The 25696-nt window shown below is 42.0% G+C and overlaps 1 protein-coding gene across 1 annotated transcript in view; it reads left to right on the top strand.

The window, feature by feature from the left end:
• Positions 1–25696, top strand: part of MYO1A (myosin IA) — an 86457-nt gene that overhangs the window by 51831 nt on the left and 8930 nt on the right. Inside the window, exons 20-25 of the mRNA XM_075591480.1 lie at positions 5851–6000; positions 14434–14502; positions 16133–16219; positions 17468–17542; positions 18409–18543; positions 19095–19201. Of these exons, the coding sequence (XP_075447595.1) occupies positions 5851–6000; positions 14434–14502; positions 16133–16219; positions 17468–17542; positions 18409–18543; positions 19095–19201 (623 nt within the window). The remainder of the gene's footprint in view (positions 1–5850; positions 6001–14433; positions 14503–16132; positions 16220–17467; positions 17543–18408; positions 18544–19094; positions 19202–25696) is intronic.

Here is a 25696-nt window from a genome sequence, read left to right as displayed (position 1 = left end):
TATCTGGGACCTAAGGGGTTACTCTGGCCTAGTCTGAGTGCCACTGCACTCAGACCCTACCTTCCCCTTCTCTGTCCTGGCTCCGACTGGCGTGGTCCCGCTGAGAGCGCCAAATGTATCAGCCTGTTGCAGGGGGATTCCAGGAGCCCTATTGGCTACCTGGAATCCCCTACCTATTGCCTTGTGTCCCTACTCCCAGAGGCTCATGGGAGTTGTAGTTCCCCTGCGGAGCTATGGGTGTAATGGCTGCCGCTCCTTATTGCACTGCGCATGCGCCGGGTGCAGCAAGATGGCCATCGCTACTCTGAATACCCTCTTCGCATGCGCAAGCTGTTACTGCGCATGCGCGGCACTTCTAAAATGTCGGCACCCCTACCAGCGTCCCGCGGAGGCGCCCCGGCGACCTGGTCGCCCCTACAACTTCCCTGGCTGCCCGGTGAGTTCCCCGCTTGTAGCTGAGGTAAGGAGGGCTAAAGGGAGGACCGGGCTACATCTGCATATCTTTATATAGCACCATCTATGTACATAGCGCTTAACAGCAGTAATAACACGTGACATAATAAAATAACACATAATGGGAATAAGCACATCAGACATAAAAGTAACAATAATGTAACCCCTCTTTATTTTGGCCTGTCATGGAGGTGGGAGCCTGAGTCCTATGGATTATGGTTTAACTCTTATATTGTGTGTGGGGCTTGAGCAAATGAACACATATGTGTGTGTATGTGTGTGTATGTGTAGATCCACAATACTCAAGTACTAGTTGTAGGCCTGTGCTTCTTAAAGATATTGTGAAAGACTAACCTTTACTTCAGTGCAGGGGAATTCCCTTTCCTCTGGGCTGGATGTACCCTGAGCTTTTTCTCATGGGCTGGCAGGATCCTGATCTTTTCCTCCAGGCTGGGCAGTATTCACTGTGGTGTGTCACTGTGTTTTCCTCACTGGCCAGCAACTCCACCACTCTCTCCACTTCCCAGGTCTGTCAGGCATTTGCAGAGTGCATCTGCAAGCAGCCTCATACTCCAAACTCCATGCAGCTCTGACTTTCAAGATGGCTGGCTCCCTGTCTTAAAGTTATACTCTGTCTCCTTCCCAGCTCTCTTACTGGCTTATCACAGTCACATGTCCTATTGAGAGCATACCAGTTAAAGGGTCAGCATCCTGTGTTGCTTGCAGACACAGAGGGTTACACCGGGAAAGAGAGTCCCTGCCCTTAAGAGCTTACAATCTAAGTGTATTAAGATGTTGTCCTCTTTCAGAGGTAAAGAGAACATTCACAGAGATAGTGTTCGGACTTGCAAAATTAGAGGGGATACCTTGACATGATTTATAATGCTATGGCCAAAGAATTTAACTCAGTGACCTTCACTTCTGAGAGAAAAACAGATAAGTATTTAACAATATGATTTGTCAAGTTGGATGTAGTATTGGGGCTCTCTGTATTTTGTTGTATGTATTGTCACAAGCCCAGAAGAATTCATTTTTGACATAAATATATATGGTGTGGTGGGCTTGGGTTTTGAGCTTATAGGGGTGTTGTGTGTGTTTCCAGATCCATCAAGCTCTGTTAAGTCTCCTAATGTGGCGCCAGGTTAGCACTAACGGTTTATCCACTAAGGTCAATTATACAATATGAAACCATGTGTATGGTGAGAATGACATGCAAATAATAAGTAAATGTTGAGTTATCACTGCATCTCATATCCAAAAAAGTCAGGTAAAGTTAATGAGGGGACTTAACGTTACATTATTTATTTATCTGCGTTATTTCCCTCTTCTCTCTCTGCAGTTCAGTAAATACCCATTTTGGGGTCTGTATATGAGTAATACCAAAACAGGCATAATGTCACATTATTGGAAAGTAAGGCAACATTATGCTACAATTACGTGATGTTAAGCCTATGCAAATGAGATTTTCACATTTCCTACTGTGTCTCAGCCAAGCCTCTTTGGGTACTATCAACCAAACTAGATTTAAGGCATGACCAGTGCATTTGCACATATGTGAATGCAATTAATTTGCATTCATTGAGAATACAAGAAAAGCTGATGTGCTTTATGTCCCTGGGGAAAGGTTTGAGAGCCCCTGGTTCATTTCTTGATGTCATTCCTCTTCTCACTCAGCTGGTGCTGTTTGCTTCCAATTTTATGGATTTATGGAGACAAAAGTCTTATGCCTGGTAATAGCAGTAATTCAGAATGCCAAGATCGACACTATAGGTCTATTATATACAGTAATTTTCAAAAGTAATCACCCCTACCAATAATGTCACAAATTGTTGAATTACAAATAATGTATGTGCATTTCTTCAAAGTAAGCTATTTGTGTTCAAAGCTACAAAGCTGTAGTGGTTAAACTGAACACTTATGAGTAGGAGGTTAAATGACATCAGCAAAGGAAAAACAAACCTGTGAAATGTACTGTTTGCATAAGTTTTCAGCCCCGTAAGTCAATACTTGATAGAAGCACCTTTTGCAGCAATGACTGCTATGAGTCTTTTTGAATAGGACTCTACTAGCTTTGCACAGTAGTGTGAAATCTGTGTCCATTCTTCACAAGAAAATTGATCCAGTTATGATAAGTTTGTTGAGTATCATCGGTGGACTGCAATCTTCAAGTTGTCATAAATGATCAGTTGGATTCAATTCAGGACTTTGTCTGGGCCTCTGAATAACATTAGTTATCTTCTTGTTCAACCACTCCAGTGTGGCTTTGTGCTTCAAGTCATAATTGTCTTGCTGAAATGTGAACTGAACTTCCACCAGATGTAACGCTTGGAATTTAAACCAAGAAACTTACATTTTTGTTTGCGTTAAAGTATATGGATGATACTGCAGACATGTGGAAAAAGGTTTTGTGGTCAGACAAAACAAAAATATAACTTTTTTGGTCTAAATTCCAAGCGTTATGTCTGGCCCAAGCCCAACACTGCACATCACCCAGTCAACACCATCCCACCTATTAAGCATGGTGGTGGCAACATCATGTTATGGGCATGCTTCTTTTCAGCAGGGACTGGGAATCTTGTCAAGATAGAGGGAAGAGTGGATGGTGCAAAGTACAGGCGAATCCTTGAGAAAAACCTGTTTGAGTCAGCCAAGACTCTGAAACTGGGGAGGAAATTCACATTTTAGCACGACAATGACAAGAAGTACAAATCCAAATCCACACTGGGTGGGTGAACAAGAAGAGAATGCTCTTTAGTGGCCCAGTGAAACTCCTGACTTGAATCCAATCGAACATTTATGGTGAGACTTGAAGATTGCTGTACATCAACGGTCCTCAACAAATTTCTCAGAACTGGATTAATTTTCCTGTGAAGAATGTGCAAAGCTAGTAGAGACCTATCCAAAAAGACTCATAGCAGTAATTTCTGCAAAAGATGCTTCTGCCAAGTACTGACTTAAGGGGCTGTATACTTATGCAACCAGTACATTTCACTGTAATAAAAATTGCGGGGGATATTAAGTATTTTAATCAATCTCATACTTCAGGGTATAATGTAGCTACAGTTTGACTTAAAAATATAAAGAAATTGTTTTAATGACAGGTCAAGACCCTTCCTGTGTCTGTGTTGGTCTACAAAGAGGGCTTAATTGGAGGGGTATCACTGATGGCCCACTAAAAGTGACATATGTACAGGCTGTGGACGACTGCCAGATCCTTGGTTGTCGGCCTCAAAGGAATCCTTACATTCTTGAAATAGCCCCTATTCATCACAGAGAGAGGTGACAAACAGGTCACCAATTAGCTGGAGGGCTATATTAAAAATAAGATATATAATAAAAGACAAGAAAGCCCAATGTTACATCCAATTTCACAAAACATATATGGTAATAAGTATAAAGTTAAATACTTCAATAATTATATTTTCTTGGTCATTTAGTAAAACCCTTTGGCCAAGCGCTTTAAACATACGTCAAGGTATAACCAAATATGCAGGCCCTAACACTACACTGTGAACCTTCCCTTTGACCTCTGTATGAGGGCAAAACAACCATAGTAGGTCCTGTCCATACAGCAAAATGAAACAACCTCCCAAGTTAAAAAAGGTGGGGAGAGGTGAGCTCTGGGAGGAGGGGCCACCTACCTCCAAACAACTGTTGCCTGTCAGAAATTGAATTAACACACACATTCCCAGCAAGCTCAAACCCCAACACCCACTACATCATTCATATATATATATTTATGTCAAAAGGAGTGCTACTGAGAGCGGCAAATGTATATAACAAAAGACAGGGAAGCCCAATTCTACATCCAATTTGACAACATATATATGGTAATAAGTATAAAGTTAAATACTTAAATAATAAATTATTGGTCATTTAGTTAAACCCTTTAACCAAATATGCAGGTCCTAATACTACACTGTGAACCTTCCCTTTTAACTCTGTATGAGTGTAGTGTTAGGACCTGCATATTTGGTTATGCCTTGTAACTGCTCTGTATTTATTGTAACTGTAAATTCCTGTAATAATATTTTTCTGTAATCTAAAAACTGTATTTTTGTATATTAAAGCTAAACTTTAATATGTGATACTTTGAGCTCTGATTGAACTGGTTGCAAGCTTTGTAGAGAGTTAAGTACATTTTTGGCCATATTTTGCTACAACAGATTGTTTAGTTGTTAAGTGCATAGTTTTCCTTTAATAAACAGGGACCTTAGGCTCTGCAAATTTCATATTTGATATTTCTTGAGTGGTGGCAGTGGATAGATATGATTGAAATCGAGTAAGGGGTAAATATGAACTAATTTGAAGTACCTTGCAGAGGAGAAAGGTGAGTTGGCTACAGTAGCCGTGTGTAGTAACCCTGGTTGCATATCTAAGTCACGTGCTCACTAGTGTGCTGTCCGTGACAGGTGGTATATTGGGACGGTGTGAGGGGAGAAATTACTCATTTGAGGGACTTTTGCTTAAGATGGAAAGTGGGTCAGCTTGGTAGCTGTGTATTAACCCTTGTCCCATATGCAGGTCACGTGCTCACAGGTGTGCCATACGTGGCATTCGCTGTGGTTTTTTTCTTTCCCCTTTGCTGACATTTAGCCTCCTCCTCATATAACAATGTTCAGTTTAACCACTTCAGCTTTGTAACTTTGAATGAAAATAGTTAGCTTGAAAAAAAGTGCATACATTATTTGTGGTTCAAAACCTTGTGACAATACTGGTAGGGAGGGGGTGAATACTTCTGCAACCCACTTTATGTTGAGGCAAAAGTGGATGCAATTACGAGGCATGAAAACTGTCAAAGATGTATTAAGGAATACAATGGGGTTTCCTTGTTTGATACATCTGGAGCATTCTGTTTGCCCCAGAATCACACCACTTTTGACTTGATACATAGACACAGATTAATTTTATGGCCATTTTAATGGTTGGGCATTGGCCAGTTAGGATAGGATAGACCTTTATATTCTTATCAAAATTAAAGATGGGGCCTGCAAGCAATTGTGCCTTGCCCTTCAACACCACTCTTTGAAAAAGTCCCTGCTCGCGGACGAAACGCGTCAGAGTTTCCATGTAGCAGTGTATTTTACTGTGCCAATGCACTCAATAAACAACCTTTTAGCAATTGCGTAAGGACATCTATTTTTTATGCCCCGGCGGTTTGCAGTGACCGCCTGAAAACCCCCTTTCCCTTCAACACCACCACTGCATATGCAGCTCTGTTACTGCATGCTAACTTGGCTCCACAATAGCCATTACAGGAATACTTGTCTCCCTTACATACAACATTTCAACTGCACCTCAAACCTGTGTTCCAGCTCCTGTCTTTGCGTCTTCCTCCCTTGTTACTGCTCACATTTAGATCTACTTGACTTGGCTTTGTTTTTTTTTCCTCTTCAGCTCTTTGACTTGGAGGCGAGGCGCAGAGAACGGATGGGAGAAATGGCTGCGCTGATACAGAAGATTTTTCGGGGCTGGAGGTGCCGCCTTCAATATCAGCTCATGCGCAAGAGCCAGATCCTCATCTCTGCCTTTTACCGTGGCCATGTTGTAAGTTTCAGGCACATTTGGAAAAGTCAGTGTAGGTGCTGCCTGCTGGGCTTAGAGCTGGAGTCGTTGTATGTATGGATGTCTTTATTTATATAGCACCATTAATGTACATAGCCCTTCACAGCAGTAATTCCTGTGACAATCATATAGATACCAAATAATATAAATAACACATAAAGGGGAGAAGTGCTTCAGACATAAAAGTAACATTTAGGAAAAGGAGTCTCTGTTCCGAAGAGCTTACAATTTAATTGGATGGTAGGAAGGACGTACAGAGACAGTAGGAGGGCGTTCTGGTAATCACGTCTGCGGTGTTAAACTATCACTCATAGAGCTACTCATAAGCTTCCTTAAGCAGGTGTGTTTTGAGTTGGGTCTTAAAGGTTGATAGAGAGGGTGCTTGTCAGATAATGAGAGGAATGGTATTCCAGAGGTGTGGGGCAGTCAGTGAGAAAGGTTTAAGATGGGAGAGGGCTTTATATACAGAAGGGGTAGAGAGAAGACATCCTTGAGCAGAATTCAAGAGTTAGGATGGTGTATAGCGAGAAATTAGGGCTCAGATGTAAGGAGGAGCAGAAGAGTGTAAAGCTTTAAAAGTGAGGAGGAGAATTGAGTGTGTGATATGGGATTTGATAGGAAGCCAGGGGAGGAGCTGAGACAGATTTCGGAAAGAGTAGAGTGATTCTGGCAGCAGCATTTAGGATAGATTGTAGGGGAGACAGTTGATAGGCAGGAAGCCGGACAGCAGGAGGTTACAGTAGTCAAGACAGGAGAGAATGAGGGTCTTTGTCAGAGTTTTAGCAGTCAAGCAATAGAGGAAAGGGCGTATATTTGTAATACTGCGGAGGAAAAAAACAACAGGTTTTAGCTACAGTACCTTTTGAATGTGATAGGAGAATGTTAGAGAGGAGTCGAGTGTGATCCCTAGGCAGCACGCTTGGGCTACTGGGTGAATGATAGTACTTCCAAGAGTAATGTGGAATGAAGTAATAGGGCCAGGTTTGGGAGGAAGTATGAGGAGTTCTGTTTTTGCCGTGTTTATTTTAAGTCAGTGGAGGGCCATCCAGGATGATATAGCGGAGAGAAATTCATCTGTACAGCAGGTGCAGGTCAGGGGTTGAAAAGTAAATTTGTGTGTCATCAGCATAGAGGTGATATTTGAACCCAAAAGATGTGATTAGGTCACCTAGAGAGAGTGTGAAAAGAGAAAAGAGAAGGGGTCCCAGGACAGAGCCTTGGGGTACCCTCACAGAAAGGTTGATAGAGGAGGAGGAGGAGGTGTTGGCAAAAGAGATACTGAAAGTATAATGGGAGAGGTAAGAGGAGATCCAGGATAAATCTTTGTTACGAATTCCAAGAGTATGGAGAATGTGAAGGAGAAGAGGGTGGTCCACGGTATCATTGTGACAAATGTGTGAATAAACTCCCACTAACTCAGCAGACAGCTATTTCAACTTGTTATTTTCCTTGTGTCAGTGACTGTAGTAAAGAGAAAGGGGCTGTTGCTTACTAGTGTTCAGACACTTACATTTCTGAAAACTGTTAGAAAAACCTCCATTCGATATAATAAGCAGGAAATCTGGTTCAGTTCAAATATCCGCATTCTTTATTATTCTTTCTTCCATCAGCTTTCATGTAGCATGGATACATATTATCAGATACATCTGTATGGCTTCTGTATCTAAAAAGGTTGCTTATTAGAAGCTTCCATTCGATGTAACAAGCATCTTAAGATGATAGAAGGTAGAAGGGAGTAATGTATTATTAACATTGCACCCTTCTTAGGCCTCGGACATAGTGCACTGAGCGTCGCTGAGCAGTGCTCTCGCTTGCTGACTCTCGCGCTACCAGGAGCTTTTTGCTGTCCTGACAGAGGAGACAGCAAGCGCGCTTGGGAGGCGGGTATCACTGTGTGTGTGTGTGTGTGTGTGTGTCACTCGGTAGCTGTCAGTGTGTGTGTGTGTGTGTCACTTTGAAGTGTTCTGTGTGTTTGTGTGTCACTGGGGAACGTGTGTGTGTGTATATTATATAATATTTTAAAAATTAAAAAAAAAAAGACGTGGTTAGAATAAATTATTTATTAACATTGTGCAACTTTGATAAATATATTCACGCACGCACGCAAACACACACACACACATACACATACACACACACACACACACATTATATATATATATATATATATATATATATATAAATATATATATATATATATATATACACACACACACACACACACACACACACACACACACACACACACACACACACACACACACACACACACACACACACACACACACAAATACACATTATATATACACACACATATACACACACATGCACACATACACACACGTGCATACACATGCATACACATACACACACACACAATGCACACAATGCACACACACACATACACAATGCACACACACATATGCACACACAGACACACACACACACAGATGCACACATACACACACATGCATACACATGCATACACATACACACACACAATGCACACAATGCAAACACACACACACACACACACACAAGGCACACAAGGCACACAATGCACACACACACACACACACACACACACACACACACACACACACACACACACATATGCACACACAGACACACACACATACACATGCATACACATACACACACAATGCAAACACACACACAAGGCACACAAGGCACACAAGGCACACAATGCACACACAGACACACACACAACACACACACAGGAGACAGGGACCGGAGCAGAAGGGAGGCAGGGACCGGAGCAGAAGGGGGGCAGGGACCGGAGCAGAAGGGGGGCAGGGACCGGAGCAGAAGGGGGGCAGGGACCGGAGCAGAAGGGAGACAGCGATCGGGGCATCACCCTCTCCTCCCCCCCTCCTACACACACACACATACACACAACACACAATGCCTTCTGTCTGGTAATGGCGGCTCTGTAGGGAACCGGCTGCAGCCCCATTGGATGGGAGCGGTCACGTGACCGCTCCTCCGCTTCCCCGAGCACCAAATATCAGTTTGGCGCTCGGGGAAGAGTTTCTCCTCCTCAGCGCGTATCAGCGCGCATGAGCAGGGAGAAACTATAGCCGCGCTGATAACAGATGCAGGGGCTTTCTGCATCTGTTCAGCGCGGCTCAGCACGCCTCAGCACGCCTGAGTGCTCTATGGCCCGGGCCTTATACACTCAGAACAAAGAGACATTAATCACTCACTGGTCTTAGCTACAGTAACTAGACTAAATGACATACTTGTTTCTCACAAAGCTAAAACACACTGATTTTCTCAGGAAGATAAAGAACAAAGAAAGATACATCAGAGTTAGGACATATCAGAGAATTCTAGAAACTGTTTAAAATAACAGACATAGCTAGACAGAGCTATAAAACAGGGTCACAAATGTCAGAATATAAATTATCGCATAGTAATATACTGTAATGTGTGAGAGAAACAGTTTCAATCTGGGCAAAGCAAGTCTAATCTTCTAAAATATACTGTACATCCTGTCACTCTATTGCAAGTCTCCCCTGATACTAATACAGTGTTAACCTATTGTGTGGTGAATATATATTGCTATCCTACTTAATATAGAAAATATATAGATATAAAATAATATAACAAAAAACGAACATGCTTGCAACAAAAATCAGTGCTGAAGATGACTGCCGGTTACAACCAGCTAATGCTTTGACTTTAAGGAAACTCCGGAACACAAAGGCCTAGAGTCATCAAATTATGTTTGCTTCAAAATTCGTTATTATAGCAGAAAAACGTTGTTACTTTTTTAAGGTGCACGTCACCAAACTTGTACCGCAAAGAATACTGAATTTATTTACTGCAGCCGATAAATATAACGGGGCCGGCAAAAAGTACCAATATTTATCGGGACGCCCCAAAATACTGCATTTTTGTTAACCCCCTACTCCAGGCTGACGCTAGGCCTACCTTGCGTATGTATCATTATATACAGAGACAAGATAAGCTAAACCAACATGGAATAAGAGATAACATATTATAAGTTACATTTGATACATGATATTAGCCCCTTAGTAGCCCAAGGGGTCAGCTACTGCAGTCATGGGGTTTCCATGACTAGCTGACCACTCAGGGCTATAAAGGGGTTAATACTTAACTAAAACTATACTACCTACCCCCCTTGGCTACCTAAGTGACTATTAAAGCATTGCCATGCAATGCCTTACTAACTGCTAAAGCCAACGAGGGGCTCCCTCCCACCCAGGGGGCCCTAACAACCTTCCCTGGGGGGGGGGGGGGGGACTATCCTTAACACCTCCCCTATTAGCCAAATGTGGGTAATGGGGTTTTTGGCCACTAGAAGTATAAAAATATTAAGGTAATATACTGTACATAATACATACATTAATAATATAATTGCATACACAATATAAAAATGTACAGTGCTATGAGAATCATCTGTGTGCAAAACAGTGCAAAACTATACACATTGCTACTAATTTTCCCTAAAACTTTCTGTAAAGTGTCGATTGGTGCTGCTGGAAAAGGACCATTCCATCTATTAATATAATATATAACAATTTCTACAACATTCACTGTAAACATTAAGCCATTGATTGTCACTGTGGCTTCTTAGGTCTTCTGAATGGAAGCCTAGATAGCCACATTGGCACTCAATGTCAAGCAGTAATAAGTGTTGCACTTAGCCTATCCCTGATAAAGGCCAAACTCCTCTCCAGGGCTGCGACCCCCCCCCCCCCCCCCACCCTTCCCTTCTGGAACCAATCCTAATGGGCCTATGCCCAACCATCAAATGAATCCAAGGACCGATGGCTACCAAAAAAACAAAAATGAAAGCCCCCTCCCCCAAAAAAAGTCCAAAGGCCCGAAGGCTCCAAACAATAAAAATGTAAAACAATAAAGGTAATCCAAGGCACGATGGCCCACCAAAAATATAAAAAATGAATCCAGACCCGCTTGCCTATTTATAATCCATAAAGAAGATTTAATTTTTTTGAAAAATAAGAACAAAAGCGCAAAAAAAAAAAAAAAAAGACAAGAAATACTTATAACAGAGGATCCAAGGCTTCGGGGCAAGTTGAAAATCTTCTGTCACAGACGTATGGATGGGGATTATAAATAAGACAATGGGCCTGGATTGATTTTTTAATGCAATTTTTACATTTATTTGAATTTTTTTGGTGGCCTTCAGTCCTTTGATTAATTGTATTACTTTTTTTATTGATTGGGCATCGGCCCGTTAGGATTGGTTCAGGGGGCAACAGCCCTGGAGCAGAGGATGGCCTTCATCATCGATGGGGAAACTTTTATTACAGCTTTCCATTGAGTACTGTACTAATGTGGCTACGATATCTAGGCTCGCATTCAGAGGGCCTAGGTCGCGACAGTGACAATAAATACTATTCATAGTATTATTCATTTTTTATATAGTGTTAATATAAGCTTTATGTATATTATATTAATATTTGTGTACTAGTAGTTGCCAAAAGTCCTATTAGGTATTACTCTGCAGGGAAAGGTGAGACGTTTATTGGGGGGGCTTGGCGGTTGGTAAAACATTGCATGGCAATGCTTTACTAGCCACTTGGATAGCCAAGGGGGAGTAGGTAGTGTAGTTTAACTGTAATTTTAGTTCAAAGGAAAGATGTTGGGTGCTCAAATAGTTAGGAAATCCAATGGTAATTGCAAATGTCCAATATAGGACCGACCAGAAGAGGGAAACTCTTATTTTTAATTTTAATTTAATCTTAATTTTAGAGTGGGTGAAATAATAAGTGAGTTAACTATAATTAGCCCCCCTGAAGGTCGCAATCAGTATAAGTGTCCCACACTGTAGCAGCCTCATTGGAGGTATAGCAATGATGATAGCATAAGACAAAATGACTCACTTGTTTCTTTCTTGAATAAATCCTTTTGATGAATAAAGTAAAAATCCTCACCCACTCCTAGAGTTCTCACGCTGTCCTTTTCTGGCGTGACCAGCCGCATGTAGACAGATCCAGGTACGATGAAGCAAAATATCAGCTGCGCACAGCCAGGGAGTCAGATTGGTCTAGAAGTAGAAATATATTTATTTGAAATCAGGCATCACCTAGGAGGTGTAAGAAAAAACCTCCTACATGTTTTGCACGTTAAGTGCTTTATCAAGGAGTTTTTTTTATTATACCTCCTTGGTGATGCCTGATTTGAAATAAATATATTTTTACTACTATACCAACCTGACTCCCTGGCTGTGCGCTGCTGATATTTTGCTTGTAAATGTAATATTAACCCATTTGGTGCTTGTGGGATACCTTGGTAGTCACAAGCAGCAAAGGGGGGTTGATGTATTTTATATGATAGGGTCAAGCAACCATTTATATAACATAACCCTATGGTAGAAATATTACATTACTCTCTCCCATTTATCGCAATACAGTAAATAACTGCTAATTATCAGTTGCATTAATTACAGCATCGCGACTCTACTTAAAATATCGCACTCGATAAAATTTGACGCAATCTTGATGACTTGGGTCATAAAATTGCAGTAAAGGAGATCCCAATTATCCCCAAAATTAGGAACCGAATTTGGCACGTTTGCCAGATGGAACAGTTGACGAGTTGGGTCAACGACTCTGGCACCAAATTTCTAAAAGTCTGGGGCCCGTGGCTGGAACAAACCAACATCCCAGGGGTGGACGCCGCCTCAATTTTGCACTAATAATATGAAAATGCGTTCTCCTTGGATGGGATAGACGGGACACGGACGTAGGGAAACGTTAATTAGAGCCACCCAATAGCTACACTGAGCAGCAGGTTTAGTAGAGTAAAGATCCAGCCACTCGTGGTCGCTTCGACCCTTCTCCAGAGCTTCGCAAGATCGCCCCCCCCCTCTTCCCCCTCCACCACATGTGTCCCCTCCCCAGTCCTGTAAGTCGTGTACGTCTTGTCTAAATCCCTATATGGGGGTCGTTTGGTGCTGTTAGTGTCGACAGCTGTTTTTTTACAAAAAGTGGATTGACCATAATGTACGCCCATGGGTGGTGCGTTTCTGTAGATCTGATTTCCACGAATAAAAATGAAAGTTGAAAAAAATTGCAGTAAAAGCTCCCGGGTACGATACTAACTTTGCGTTTTATGACTTTAGGCCATAGCATTAATTACAGCAGCTGATTGCAAAGGTGAATTGTTGCATCATCTGACATCCTTCAGGAACCAATATAGCAATCAGCACAGTGGGGGAGGACTGTCCTGTTGGTTATCACTCTTACTGTAGGGTTAGAAGGCAGTATGTATATAGACATACATACATACAGTACATACATACATATTTGGGATGTCTTTAATAAACCTTTTTCTTGGGAGGATCTTTGGTGTTTGTAAATGTATAGTGATCACTACCATTATATGGTATTAATCTTCATGGAGGGAAATTATTCTTCCAAAATTTGAGCTTCTAATTTATTAATGTCCCATATGTAGCCATTTACAGATGTAACAGACATTACACCAGTTAACGCACAAAATAATGCATTAAATAACGTGTGATTTCCTTAATCATTGTTTTCAATAGCACTACTATTAAATAACGTAAATGCAGTGCGTTAATAACATCTGAGCACAAATTGTATGGCATATAGGGAATTTACATAGTGCAGGGAGCTCATATTGTGGTGTCTATGTATCACACACACACACATACACACACACACACACACACACACACACACACACACACACACACACACACACACACACACACACACACACACACACACACACACACACACACACACACACACACACACACACACACACACACAGTGTAGGTGTTTATCCCCAGAATTGCATCATATGGATGAAATGAAATGTCATTGACATGACAGTGATGTCCTAGAACACTGGGTCAACAATTATGACAATTAAAAGGTCGCCTCATACACTGTATATTGTGCATTTAATTTAGCTCTTATGAAAACCTACAATAAAGTAAAGGGATTAGACCCACAAGTAAAGGGTGAAAGTATAATAATTTAAATTAAATACATGTATTGGACGGATAAAAGGTTCATTTGGAGCACCTATGAATACATATATTTTATTCATATTAAGTTTTACCCCTTCAAAGCTAGACAAGCAACCAATGCTTTATTCTGTAATGTTTTACAAGAACTGCAAACCCCTTATAACATGTTCAACCATAGGGGGTTACAATCTCTCAGCTGTAAAACCAGGGCAAGAAAGTGGCACCAGATTTATCTTGTGGTGCTGTTGCTGTTTGTTGCCCCAGTTTTGCAGGTGGGAGACTTTAGCAAATAGACCCTCCAAATCTTGAACAATGCAAATCAAACGTCACATACCAACCTATGATATTATGCCACCAGTGATCATGCCGCTGATACTCTATTTGTGTGTGCACCACAGGAAAAGAAGAAATACAACAAAATCAGGTTCTCTGCGTTACTGTTGCAGGCTTGCATCCGCGGCTGGAAGGTATGTGCCCCAAGTGCTGTTGCAAGGATTATGCAGGGCAGTGTCACTTACAGTGTGCTCAGTGTATGTAGGGGAATACACATGCCAGAAGAGACTTTAGGTAGGGAGAGGGAGGGAGGGGGTCGACTCAGGGTGTTCCTGCTGACGTGTTGTCTCTTACTGGCCTCCTGTCTTTTTGGTTGGCACTCCTTGCCTCCATCTCGAGCACGTAGTGTTTTCTCCACTGATTTGTTTTGGGGGGCTACTACTTGTACACTTTTTAAGTCTTGTTCAAGTGAATGAGTGTGAAGGTGTTATTTGTCTTTGCACTGTTTAGTAAACCTGGGACTTGGTGTCAGATATACAGTCAGTGCAATGCTGAGGGCTAAACATGCACTTGCTGCTGGGGGCTATACGTAGACAGGCCAATGGAATAAAGTGCTGGCATTGTAATCGGGATATAACGATTGATCTACGTAAACAAGACAACAAATGGAAAAATAGTCAGTGCTGTGCATGAATGGATTGAAATGGATATAATACAGAGATTAGTTGTGAGAGGAATATGACTTGTGCAGCATTGATTATGATACTCCTTTCCTTCTTTTAACACCCCCACCTGTAAATAAACACACAGACCAATCCTCTTTTTGGGTGAAAAAGGCCAGAACAATTTATTATTATTACAAAATGTTAAACACTGAGCTTACATCCTCAGACCTCTGGTCCCTGCCAACCTATAACCATGAAGCTTATATCACAACACTGTGCCAGTCATCATCTGTCCCCCTTACCAGCTCGGTGAGAATATTCCCATTTTACCACAACAGTAGCACAACCTCCACGACCTTACCCATGGAGTATCCCCCGTCACGTCTTCACATTACCGACCACACCCCCCCCCCCCCCAACTTTGGCAGGGACCATCGTCCAGCTGTGACAAACCCCATTCATTGAAACACATTCCTTACTTCCCTAATTTTTTGTTGTTGTATACAATGAACAAGGGAGGGAGGGTGGGTGGGACGTTCTCTGCACATTGTTCCCGCCCAACTGCCAGGAATCTCTTTGCAACAGTGCCTATCTTCCCCAGCCCCTTCCCTTGTCAACCAATCCCGCTGCTCCATAACTTCAAACAGTACACCCTTAACCTCTGCTGATCCACTCCACACCTAGCACAGTCATGCTCCATTCCGCCTATGCTTTGTTATGACTCCCTGGGCCTTCTTGTAGTACATTCATCCTTCTAGAATAGACAGTACATACTGGCAAGCAATACAATACACAACAACACATTCTATTTACATACGTATATTGGGCTCTTCCTCATTTTTATGCGGCACCAAAAAACAACCTCAGTGCAATTTTGTGAATTTATTTCTGACATCTGCATCTTACAATGCCACTGCAATGGCATATAGACCATTAGGCATCAACAAGGATTGTAAAGAAGCAAGATGTATGTCCTGCAGTTGTTGCCCTTGTGGCTCTCCTTGAAAAATAAAGATACTCTACATGAAAAAAGGACCAACATTTTGGTCCCCTACGGGTTCATTATCAGGGTTATGGCTCTCCCGTCTCCTTCAGATTGATTGGAGGATTCTCCAGTTGCTGGGAGGGGAAGATGTAATCACTCTTAATTTGATTGCAGGCACGTGTGCTGTTGCGGGGTCTGAAAACGCAAGAACGCAGCAAAGCGGCATCAACTACTATATGTGCTTTTTGGAGGGGGTACCAGGTAACTCTGCATGCTAAGCAGCTCGAGGGAAGGAGGCGGCGGGGTTAAAGATGCACTTATCAACATTTATTGGAGTTACAAAAAGTGAAAACAAATCGGTGACGTAAAATATATCGCCAGCCTTAGGCTATGCAGGGCCCAAGGCGGCACGCTGGCAGAGGGACCGCCCTATAAAAAAGATAAGGGGGCTTAGCTTGACAAGCAGCCCTCCTCCTGCAGCGTTGCGGCGTCATTATGTCACAGCGGCATGTGAAATCACGTTGCCTATGGCAATGAATCATCGTGTAGCTTTGTGGCGTCATTTGATGTTGGTCACCATGGCAACGTGATGCTAACCGAATGTTAATTAGGTTTCATTGCATTTGTCTCTAAACACGAGATTTTAATAGTGATCCAGTCTCCAGAAGAGAGCGGCCCAATATGAAGTTTGAAAACACCGTATGGAACAAATTTGAAGTCTATATATTTGTTTGATTTGTACAATAAAGCCGCCAAACCCTAAGATTTCACACATTAAAGGGCTTATTCATGAAACTGCGATCAGAGCACTATTGTACAGAAACTCCTATTGACTCTAAATAGGTCAAACAAACATAGAAGAGGGAACCCGCATTCTTTTTACTTGTGTCTGCATCAGTTGTGTTAAGCTGCCACACACTTGGTGGAGAATTTCGACACAATGAACAGGGGCAAAGAATGAACAGAGATGCAGAATTTCATAGAATACATTGTGATAATAGACACTCTCCAAATCACAAAATGACGCACAAAGGTGAAGTGAAAAATAGCATGATACTGTTATACTTACAGATGCAGGAAGGATTGTTTCACTATGTGTCAATTTTACAAAGTAGATATTCGCATCCATAGATACAAAGGGAGATCTCTCAGAGTTATGGCTGAGTAAGGACTAGGGGCCATATTTACTAAGCGGTGCTGCGCGACAAAACACCTTCCGGCTCTGGATGTCACCATACCGTCCATTCATTGGGAAGGTGTTTTATGGCATAGCACCACTTACTAAATAGTGCCCTAATCCCACCGTTCATTATGATGTGAAGCTGCTTTCCATGGCTGAGGAAGAGACCAGCACCACTCACAGCTAGGAAGGAAGAGGTACCTTAGCAGACACCGTTTTTATAACTTGCATCAGTAAGTTTTAAGGTGCTTTAAAAAAAAAAATATTGGTGAGCCATGTTATAGTATAGAACGAGTAGTAATTTTAATGTGTAATCATCCTACTTACAGGTGAGAAAACAATACCGAAAATATTTCCGCTCCTCAGCATCAATGACTCTGGCTAACTTTATCTACCGGAGAATTGTGAGTCGCTCTTTGGTTTTCTGCTACTGATAGTGAAGATGTTCAATATATAATGATTAGATTCTGTGGTGTATGGGTCTGTAGTGCACAGCTCTGCAATCTGTTCTGCGATGATCTTGATATTGTAAACCCATACGTTCTCACAGTGCAGCCAATAGAGTGGCACAGTCAGCACATTACTTCTACTGTAATTAAGATCTATTTGGAAAATGGGAAAAAGATTCTTTAGAGGAAGATTGCTTTTTGAGAGTGTAGAAGAAACCTCTTTGTAGAAGGGTGGAAAGAAGCCCTAGTTAGGTGGGGAGAGGACATTGTGGAGATGTTGAAATAAACCTTTTTTGAGTGGTTGTGATATGCCTAGGTAGACAGGGCTATTTTATGAAATAGTCTAAGATACTTGAAAGAGACATCTAAGAGGTGGTGATATGATACCTCTGTTTTGAGGATCCTCTTTAATGAAGGAAGAATGTGTTCAGTGAATTGAGAGAGGTCCACTGATTCTCTGGGGTTGAAATCACATTTAAGTGATCAATTTGTTGCAAGTGTCCATAGGCAAATCAAATTGAGTAATTAGATACACTGAAATTGAGATCGGGATAACTTTGGTCATGTCTCTAATACACCATAGTTTATGTACAGCATTGTAAATAGAGGCTTATACTTAGAACAATAGAGTGCCTGAGAAGGAGGTGGAGCGTATGGGTGGTGCAATTCAAGCCATAAGGAAGTGAGAACAATACTAGGATGTATATATAGGCAGGGGAAAAGGTGCAAATAATTAGCTTTCTAGAGAATACTTGGACTGGAATAGCTACTCCCTCATGTGATCAACTTATTCTTAGGCTTGTATTTTCTCTTTCCACCAGCTTCAGATGTACCTCCAGGGGATAAAGAATGGCCTTCCATCTATGATCCCAACAAATAACACTTGGGCACCTCCCAAATATAAGTTCCTTGCTCCTGCCAACCAAGAACTGATGAGGATATTCCAGCACTGGAAGGTCAGATATCCTGTCAAGATCTATTTCTCCCTGACTCTCTATTTAGTAGTTAGTTTCTATCATAGTTATCAGGTCAATGTCATAGTCCATAGTCAGTAGAGAGAAGCAGAATGTAAGAATAATTGGTCAACAGACACTCCAGTATTGAACAAAAATATGAATTATCAGTCAACTTTTTAGTCCTCACAAGGATCTTTGTGAAGAAAGGGTTCGTTCATTGTCATTCTTTTTGATAAACAGCTTGGGAATTGGCTCAATGTAAAAGCTATCTGTCAATCTCATCAGGGGTGAAAGAATTACATGACACTGGCTTGTGTCAGCAGACAGAGGGTTATTCATTAAAGTGAGAGTGAAGATTGGGGCACTATCACACGGAAATTCAATGTAGCAGTTTAATGATGAGGATAGTGTCACAGGCTTATGTTGCTACAGCCAATGTAATAGCCCTTGGTTAGCAAAGAGTACCAGAGCATCACTACTGTACTTGCGCTGCTAAGTGAAAGAAAATCCGGTAAGTGGATATTGACTTTATATTGTTGTTTTTGGGACAGTGTAAGAAATACAGAGATCAGCTAACTCCGCAGCGCAAGGTTATTCTGCAAGATAAACAATGTGCCAGTGAGATCTTCAAAGGCAAGAAGAAGCTGTACACTGCAAGGTTAGTTTTCACATTATCTTTATATTCTTTATCCTGTAGGAAAATCTAAAATGTGTACAGTATCTTAAAAAAAACTACTTTATCATACAAGAAAGTCTGTCATAGCTTCTACTGCTGATACCCATATGCCTATAGGAGTTAGGGGAACAAATGTGCACTGATTCTGTGTGAAATATACTGTACCTGTTTGTTGTAAACATTGAAAACACAATTGAAATGCTACATTCTGAGTAGTTTGTTTAGGTAGGGCATAAAAGTGCAGTACTGTGTGTGTGTATTTAGAGGAATCTTGTACTATGGTTTCTACCAAAGAAAAGGCCCTTTTATCTGCACTCAGACAGACCATTTTATCATTAAAATAAAATGCTATTTTTATTGAACACTTTTAAAAATTCTCAATAGTACAGTATCTCCTGACTCATAAAATCAAATTAAAATACTTTGTAGGCGCAAACTCACATTCGATATATTGTGGCTACGAGTAATAGTTATTAGTGCATTATAATTTAGCTCTGCCTTATATGATCTACATTCTTCTTCAGAAGGTTCTTTGTATGCTGACAGTCCATTAAATGTGGTCCAGTGTTAAGTTCAACAGTGTCTATTTGGATAAAGTGCTATGTGCTGACAATATATGGGCCTATGCAGTAAGCGTTCATAAGTCACTTATCAAGCACTTATCGCCCAAAATGCCTACTGCTATTCAGTAAGCGGTGATATGTGTGTGATAAAAGAATGAATCGCTCAAAAAAAATTGCTCATAAAAAAAATCCCTGAGGCAGCGGTGATAAGCCACTTATCACCACTTTTCGGCATGTTCATAAACTCGCGTAATCCTAGTATCAGTGATTAGGCTATGAACGCCTATCACCGCTCTAGAATGGTGATTTTATCATAAAATCCTCACGCCAGAAAAAGTTGGCATAAAGGTGTTGGAAACCTGCAAAGAAGCGGTGAGATGGGACTGAGAAAAAAAATGTATTTTTCCTGCATAAGATTGATGCCGGGAATCTCTGGAGCTGATATACATTAATATTAGCCCCAGAGACCGCTGGCATGAACCCTATGCAATAAAAATGCATTTACCGTAAACTTCATTACCATAGCGGATAGCGTCAGGGACCCCCTACTTCCCGAGATACAGGCCCCGTTATGGGGTGCCGGTATCTCCTATGTATTTAAATGTCTGCGTCATGTGACCATGGGAATAAAATGCATAGGAGATACCCGGCACCCCATAACGGGGCCTGTATCTCGGGAAGTAGGGGGTCCCTGAGGCTGAAACCAATGCGGTTCAGCTCAGGAGACCCCTTGCTCTTCTAAACTATGAACAAAATTAAAATTTATACACATAAATTTCGGGCGAGATTTGCACAGGGAGAGACGGCTCTCTCAGAGCAGCTCTCTCTGCAGCAGATACAACTCGCCGGGTTAGGCCTTTTCAGAGGGTCATTCATCAGATCACCGGCTTATCACCCGTTTTCTGAATTTGACAGGTAATGAAGGCTTTCTGAATACCGTGATAGCAACGCTCATAAAAACGGTGATTTAAATGGCCCGGTGATTTTTTTTATGAACCTTTAGTGCATAGGCCCTACAGTCTTATTCTTCTTTATTTTGGGGGTTCAGCCAATAATTAGCTAAACAGTCTAGATGGATCCTATATGCCTCTGTATACCCATTGTGTTTGTATATTAAACAAATTCACAAAGCTGTGTTGCTATCTACTTATTTTCAACCTCAAATGGTATTTACTATGAATTTCCTCCATGAAGAGCCTTAAGTAGGTCACATGGAAGCGGTACAATCATTGATCTCTTCTATAAAATTAGCATAATATATCATATAACAAATGTAGTTATATTGTATCTTTTGGGTCACACAAAGCCTTATTTCGTGAAGCCTGTGTATAAATTCCTCCTAGTTTCAATATCGATTACCAATTCCTATAGATTCTAGGTGACACGCATTGTTTATGCTCACATGATATTTCTAGTGGACATGATAATATTGTGAAAAAAAGTGGTGGGTAACCTATGGTAGCCCACAAATTGTGAGAAAAAAAATTGTGTACAAAAACTTTTGTGATAATAGTAATAAGAGTGAAAATTCCTTTCTTACATAAATAAAACTAGAGAGATCAATCACCTTATTTCTGATCTCCTAAAAGTCAGCCAATATTCTCCATGTGAATCAATGGAAAAGACTATCCAGTTTAGACTATTATCGACACTTTGTTTTTTGTATATGTTTTTTGTATATAGAAATAATAATTTTGTATATAGAAATGGTAACTACTCAAAGCCTGAGCTGCTATTCCCAATAGTTTTTTAAATTCTAGTCTCTGCCATCTATTGAGTTTTGTTGCATGTGCAGAGAGATCCAGACCACGTTCAGCATCCGAATGCCTCTGTCTCTCTGCCCCTGTGTGAGTTGCGCTTGGGACGTCACACTAGCCCGATACTCGTTTCACTCCTGAGCAAAACTTCTATAGGATTCATCTAGACGGGGGGGGGGGGGGGGGGGCCTACGGGATGTTATAGAATCCATTGCGCTGTTCGTGGACTTTATGCCAAGTAGTAGTAGTAGGATGTGGGTGTCTTGTTCTAACGTTTGGATACGATCGCCTATTCCCCTGAGGTGAGGGTAATGACGTGCTCCGTCTGGCGTGGGAATTTCAATCCTATTTTCTGCCATCTGATTACACTTTGTAGACGTAGGGAGTGTTTTTTTTTTATTTTACCATCTATGGAACACATGATGTCGCCGTTTGATCTCCTCCTTGATGTTTCCATTAGTCCCGCGCATGTTCTGAGCATGTAGGGGCAGCGTTGTCTTATATGGTGTATAATTAAAAGAACTCTGACCTGATTCATGATCAGTTACTTTGATAATTGAGGATGGTATACATTCTTACAAGTTGTCCATCGGGATGTACTGCAACAAGACATATTTTAGAGCAGGATCTCCCGTTCGTCCTTCTCCGCACAGTGCACTTGAATGTGACTGGTAATATTTTCTCTTCTTCCTCCTTCCCGCCATGCTTTGCCACAGGGTTAGAGGCCTTGAGTAGGTTAGTTTTAAATGTGTCTTGATGTAAAGCGGATACGTGCTTGGCACTATCTCACACTGTACATTTGATAGCTTCTTTGCAGTCTCTGAAGATGTAACTAGTGGAAGCACAGCATTTGAAGCCAACGCCAAGTTCTTTGCGTGGGCTCCTGCGTTCCTCTATGGGCTTCATTCTAAAACCGATACACTTGTTAAGTGGGTGTAGTTTTTTGTGTATGGGACTGTGACAGGGCAGAACCCGTCTAAAAGGGCTTTAATAGAAAGGGGGCTGGTTAATTGCAGCTACAGACAATTAACCAGCCTCCACCTGGCTCATCAGACAGGTAGAAAGACCTCCTGCTTGAACTGCAGGGGATCTCTTGAGCACAGAGGCACTGTGTTGCCGGCAAGAGACTCACAGGAACAGTTGTCTTGAGCACAGAGGTACTGTACTGCCTGCAAGACACCCTAAAACTAGACCCTTTACATCCAGGGCACAGCGGACCCTGAAACTCATCAGAGGGTGGCCCCCAACAGACACAACCCAGAGACTGACATAAAGGGCCCCCTGCTTACAGGTACCTCTTTGGACTTTGGGGTCATAGGTTGGCAAGAGGCCTATCCTCACAGCCCTGCAGATAGGGACTAGGAAAGTGAGTTAGCCTTTACAAAGGGATAGGATGTCTGTTTATTTGTGTGCTTCCTTAAACTGTAATGCTTCAAGCTACGGGCTGAATAAAAGTCATGGTTTATTTTCCCCAAATATGTGTCCCTGGTTGTATCTCTGCACGTCTCTTACGGGGACACTCCATCTTTCTTGAAGGTTATGTGGCAGTTTCTCCAAGATGGGTCTTACTCCACAAGCAATGTTTAGAAAGTTGAGACGTGGTAGAAATAGACCAGGCTTTCCAGACTGTAATTCCAGTAGCAGATCTCCAAGCTCTCGTAACCTTAGATTGTCTTTGCCTGACATTTTGGGAAAGTTTTCAATCCTCGTGTAGAGTGCATCTTCAATTACCTCTGGACTGCCGTAGCACTCCTCTAGTCTTGCCATATTGAGTTAAGACCTTCTTGATGGCTATTCACGTGTACTGACCTGAGTCTCTTCACATGCTGTATTCTGAGGACTCTTTCTCAACCACTTGGCTTGTAGGTCAAGTTTTTCATTTGCGGTGATGTCCAGGTTTTAGTTACGTTACTGAACGTAGACCCCACGCTCTGTAGTTCTCAGAATGGTCATCAAATGTGTAAGTCTTGTGTTTATGCTGGACCAAGTAGTTGGCTAGGTCTGTAAAACCTGATGCTTCAATCTGAGCGTTGAGGAAGATGTGGGCTATTGTAGTCGAGTATGTTGCTCTGTCCGCCATCAGGGTTCACAGCATTGAACCCTGAGGTAGAGTGGGGTTGATCGGAGGCTTTTGGTGTGTGTGTGTGTGTAGGGTATAACCCATGTGCAATTTTCCTTGCTGAGGAACCTTCCAGTCATCTCTTCCATGTTTCTTGGAGATGAGGAGGAGCGCAGGTAGGTGTAGCAAAATATGCAAAAAAGAATAACAAATATATAGTGCAGATGGTAAACACTGTGTAAGTAGATGTAATCTATAGAATAGAACTCACATAGATCGCAGAAAATATCACGTGTCAGAGATCCTTCTCTCTCTGACTGGAGCCCTTTAAATGGTAGCAGGGAAATCCCTCAAGGCACGGATATGTATGGATAAGAAGAAAAGCCACAATAGTGCATACTATTCCAATAATGTATTAATCATACAAATAACACGAGTATATCACACTCACATTCGCCATGTATAAATCGGGTGGGGAAGAGAACCGCAGCTCGTTGTATAATGGTGTAGGTGTAGGCAGCTTCACAGCATTCAGGATTCTCTTCCGCGTGTGTCACAGCCGTCGCGTCACTTCCGCTATCGCGTCACGGCTGAGGGCGGAAGTTCCCAATGGAAGAGATCTAAGACCGAGTTCTGCCAGTCCTTCAGAGCTTGTTCTCTCTCTTCAAACTCTACGCGTTTCGCCAGATGCTTCGTCAGGAGTTTTAATCTCGCGTAGAGTTTGAAGAGAGAGAACAAGCTCTGAAGGACTGGCAGAACTCGGTCTTAGATCTCTTCCATTGGGAACTTCCGCCCTCAGCCGTGACGCGATAGCGGAAGTGACGCGACGGCTGTGACACACGCGGAAGAGAATCCTGAATGCTGTGAAGCTGCCTACACCTACACCATTATACAACAAGCTGCGGTTCTCTCCCCCACCCGATTTATACATGGCGAATGTGAGTGTGATATACTCGTGTTATTTGTATGATTAATACATTATTGGAATAGTATGCACTATTGTGGCTTTTCTTCTTATCCATACATATCCGTGCCTTGAGGGATTTCCCTGCTACCATTTAAAGGGCTCCAGTCAGAGAGAGAAGGATCTCTGACACGTGATATTTTCTGCGATCTATGTGAGTTCTATTCTATAGATTACATCTACTTACACAGTGTTTACCATCTGCACTATATATTTGTTATTCTTTTTTGCATATTTTGCTACACCTACCTGCGCTCCTCCTCATCTCCAAGAAACAATCTACCCTTCTGGGACCTGGAACTGTCCCATCAGAGGAAGTTGAGCTGCTTTTACACACATTCATTTTTTCACTATTTCACTATTGGTGTTATATTGTGTGTTATTAGTTGTATTCCCAACAACAATATTGGTTCACCAGGGAGCGCCCAATCCACTTCCTCACCTCACCCCTTCACCTTTCCTTCACATCCCCTTGTTTTGCATCTCTTCCATGTGGTGGATGCGAGGGGACTGCGTGTAAGTGTGAGGAAGTGTGTTTCTCTACGTGAGCGTACCTGGATTGCGAGCCTGGTGTAGTGCATCCGTATGTGTGCGAACGTGTGGATCACTGTGGTAGCTGTAGCCATCCCAGGTACCGTATGCTTTGAGAGGAACAGCATCTACCTCATGTGGAATCTCCATAGTTTCGGCACCTGTAATAATCTCCTCGTCTGATAGAGATGGTGAATTGGCATTCATACTGGCGTGACTTATTACATGGCCTCTGGTGTGGTGGGCTGGATCTTCTGTAGCTACTCGCTTGCTCTGACCATTTCTCACGTACGGCACACCTGTGAGCATGTGACCTGCATAAGTGACAAGGGTTAATACAAAGCTTGTAATCTGTCCCACTTTTCCCCTTCGTAAAGGTCCCTCAAATCGACAATGTCTCCCCTCAATCTGTCCCCATATACCATCTGTCACGAACAGCACACAAGTTAGCACATGACTAAGATATGCAACCAGGGTTAATACACACGGCTACTCTATACAAATCACCTTTCTCCTCCACAAGATACTTTCAATTAGTTAATATTAACCCCTTACTGTGACGGTAGGGGTAACTGGGGGACCGAATAAAGAGCAAGCCAAGCT

The sequence above is a fragment of the Ascaphus truei genome, chromosome 3, assembly GCF_040206685.1.
Source record: "Ascaphus truei isolate aAscTru1 chromosome 3, aAscTru1.hap1, whole genome shotgun sequence".
In the NCBI taxonomy this organism is placed as follows: Eukaryota; Metazoa; Chordata; class Amphibia; order Anura; family Ascaphidae; genus Ascaphus; species Ascaphus truei.
This window is presented reverse-complemented; position numbering and strand designations above follow the sequence as displayed.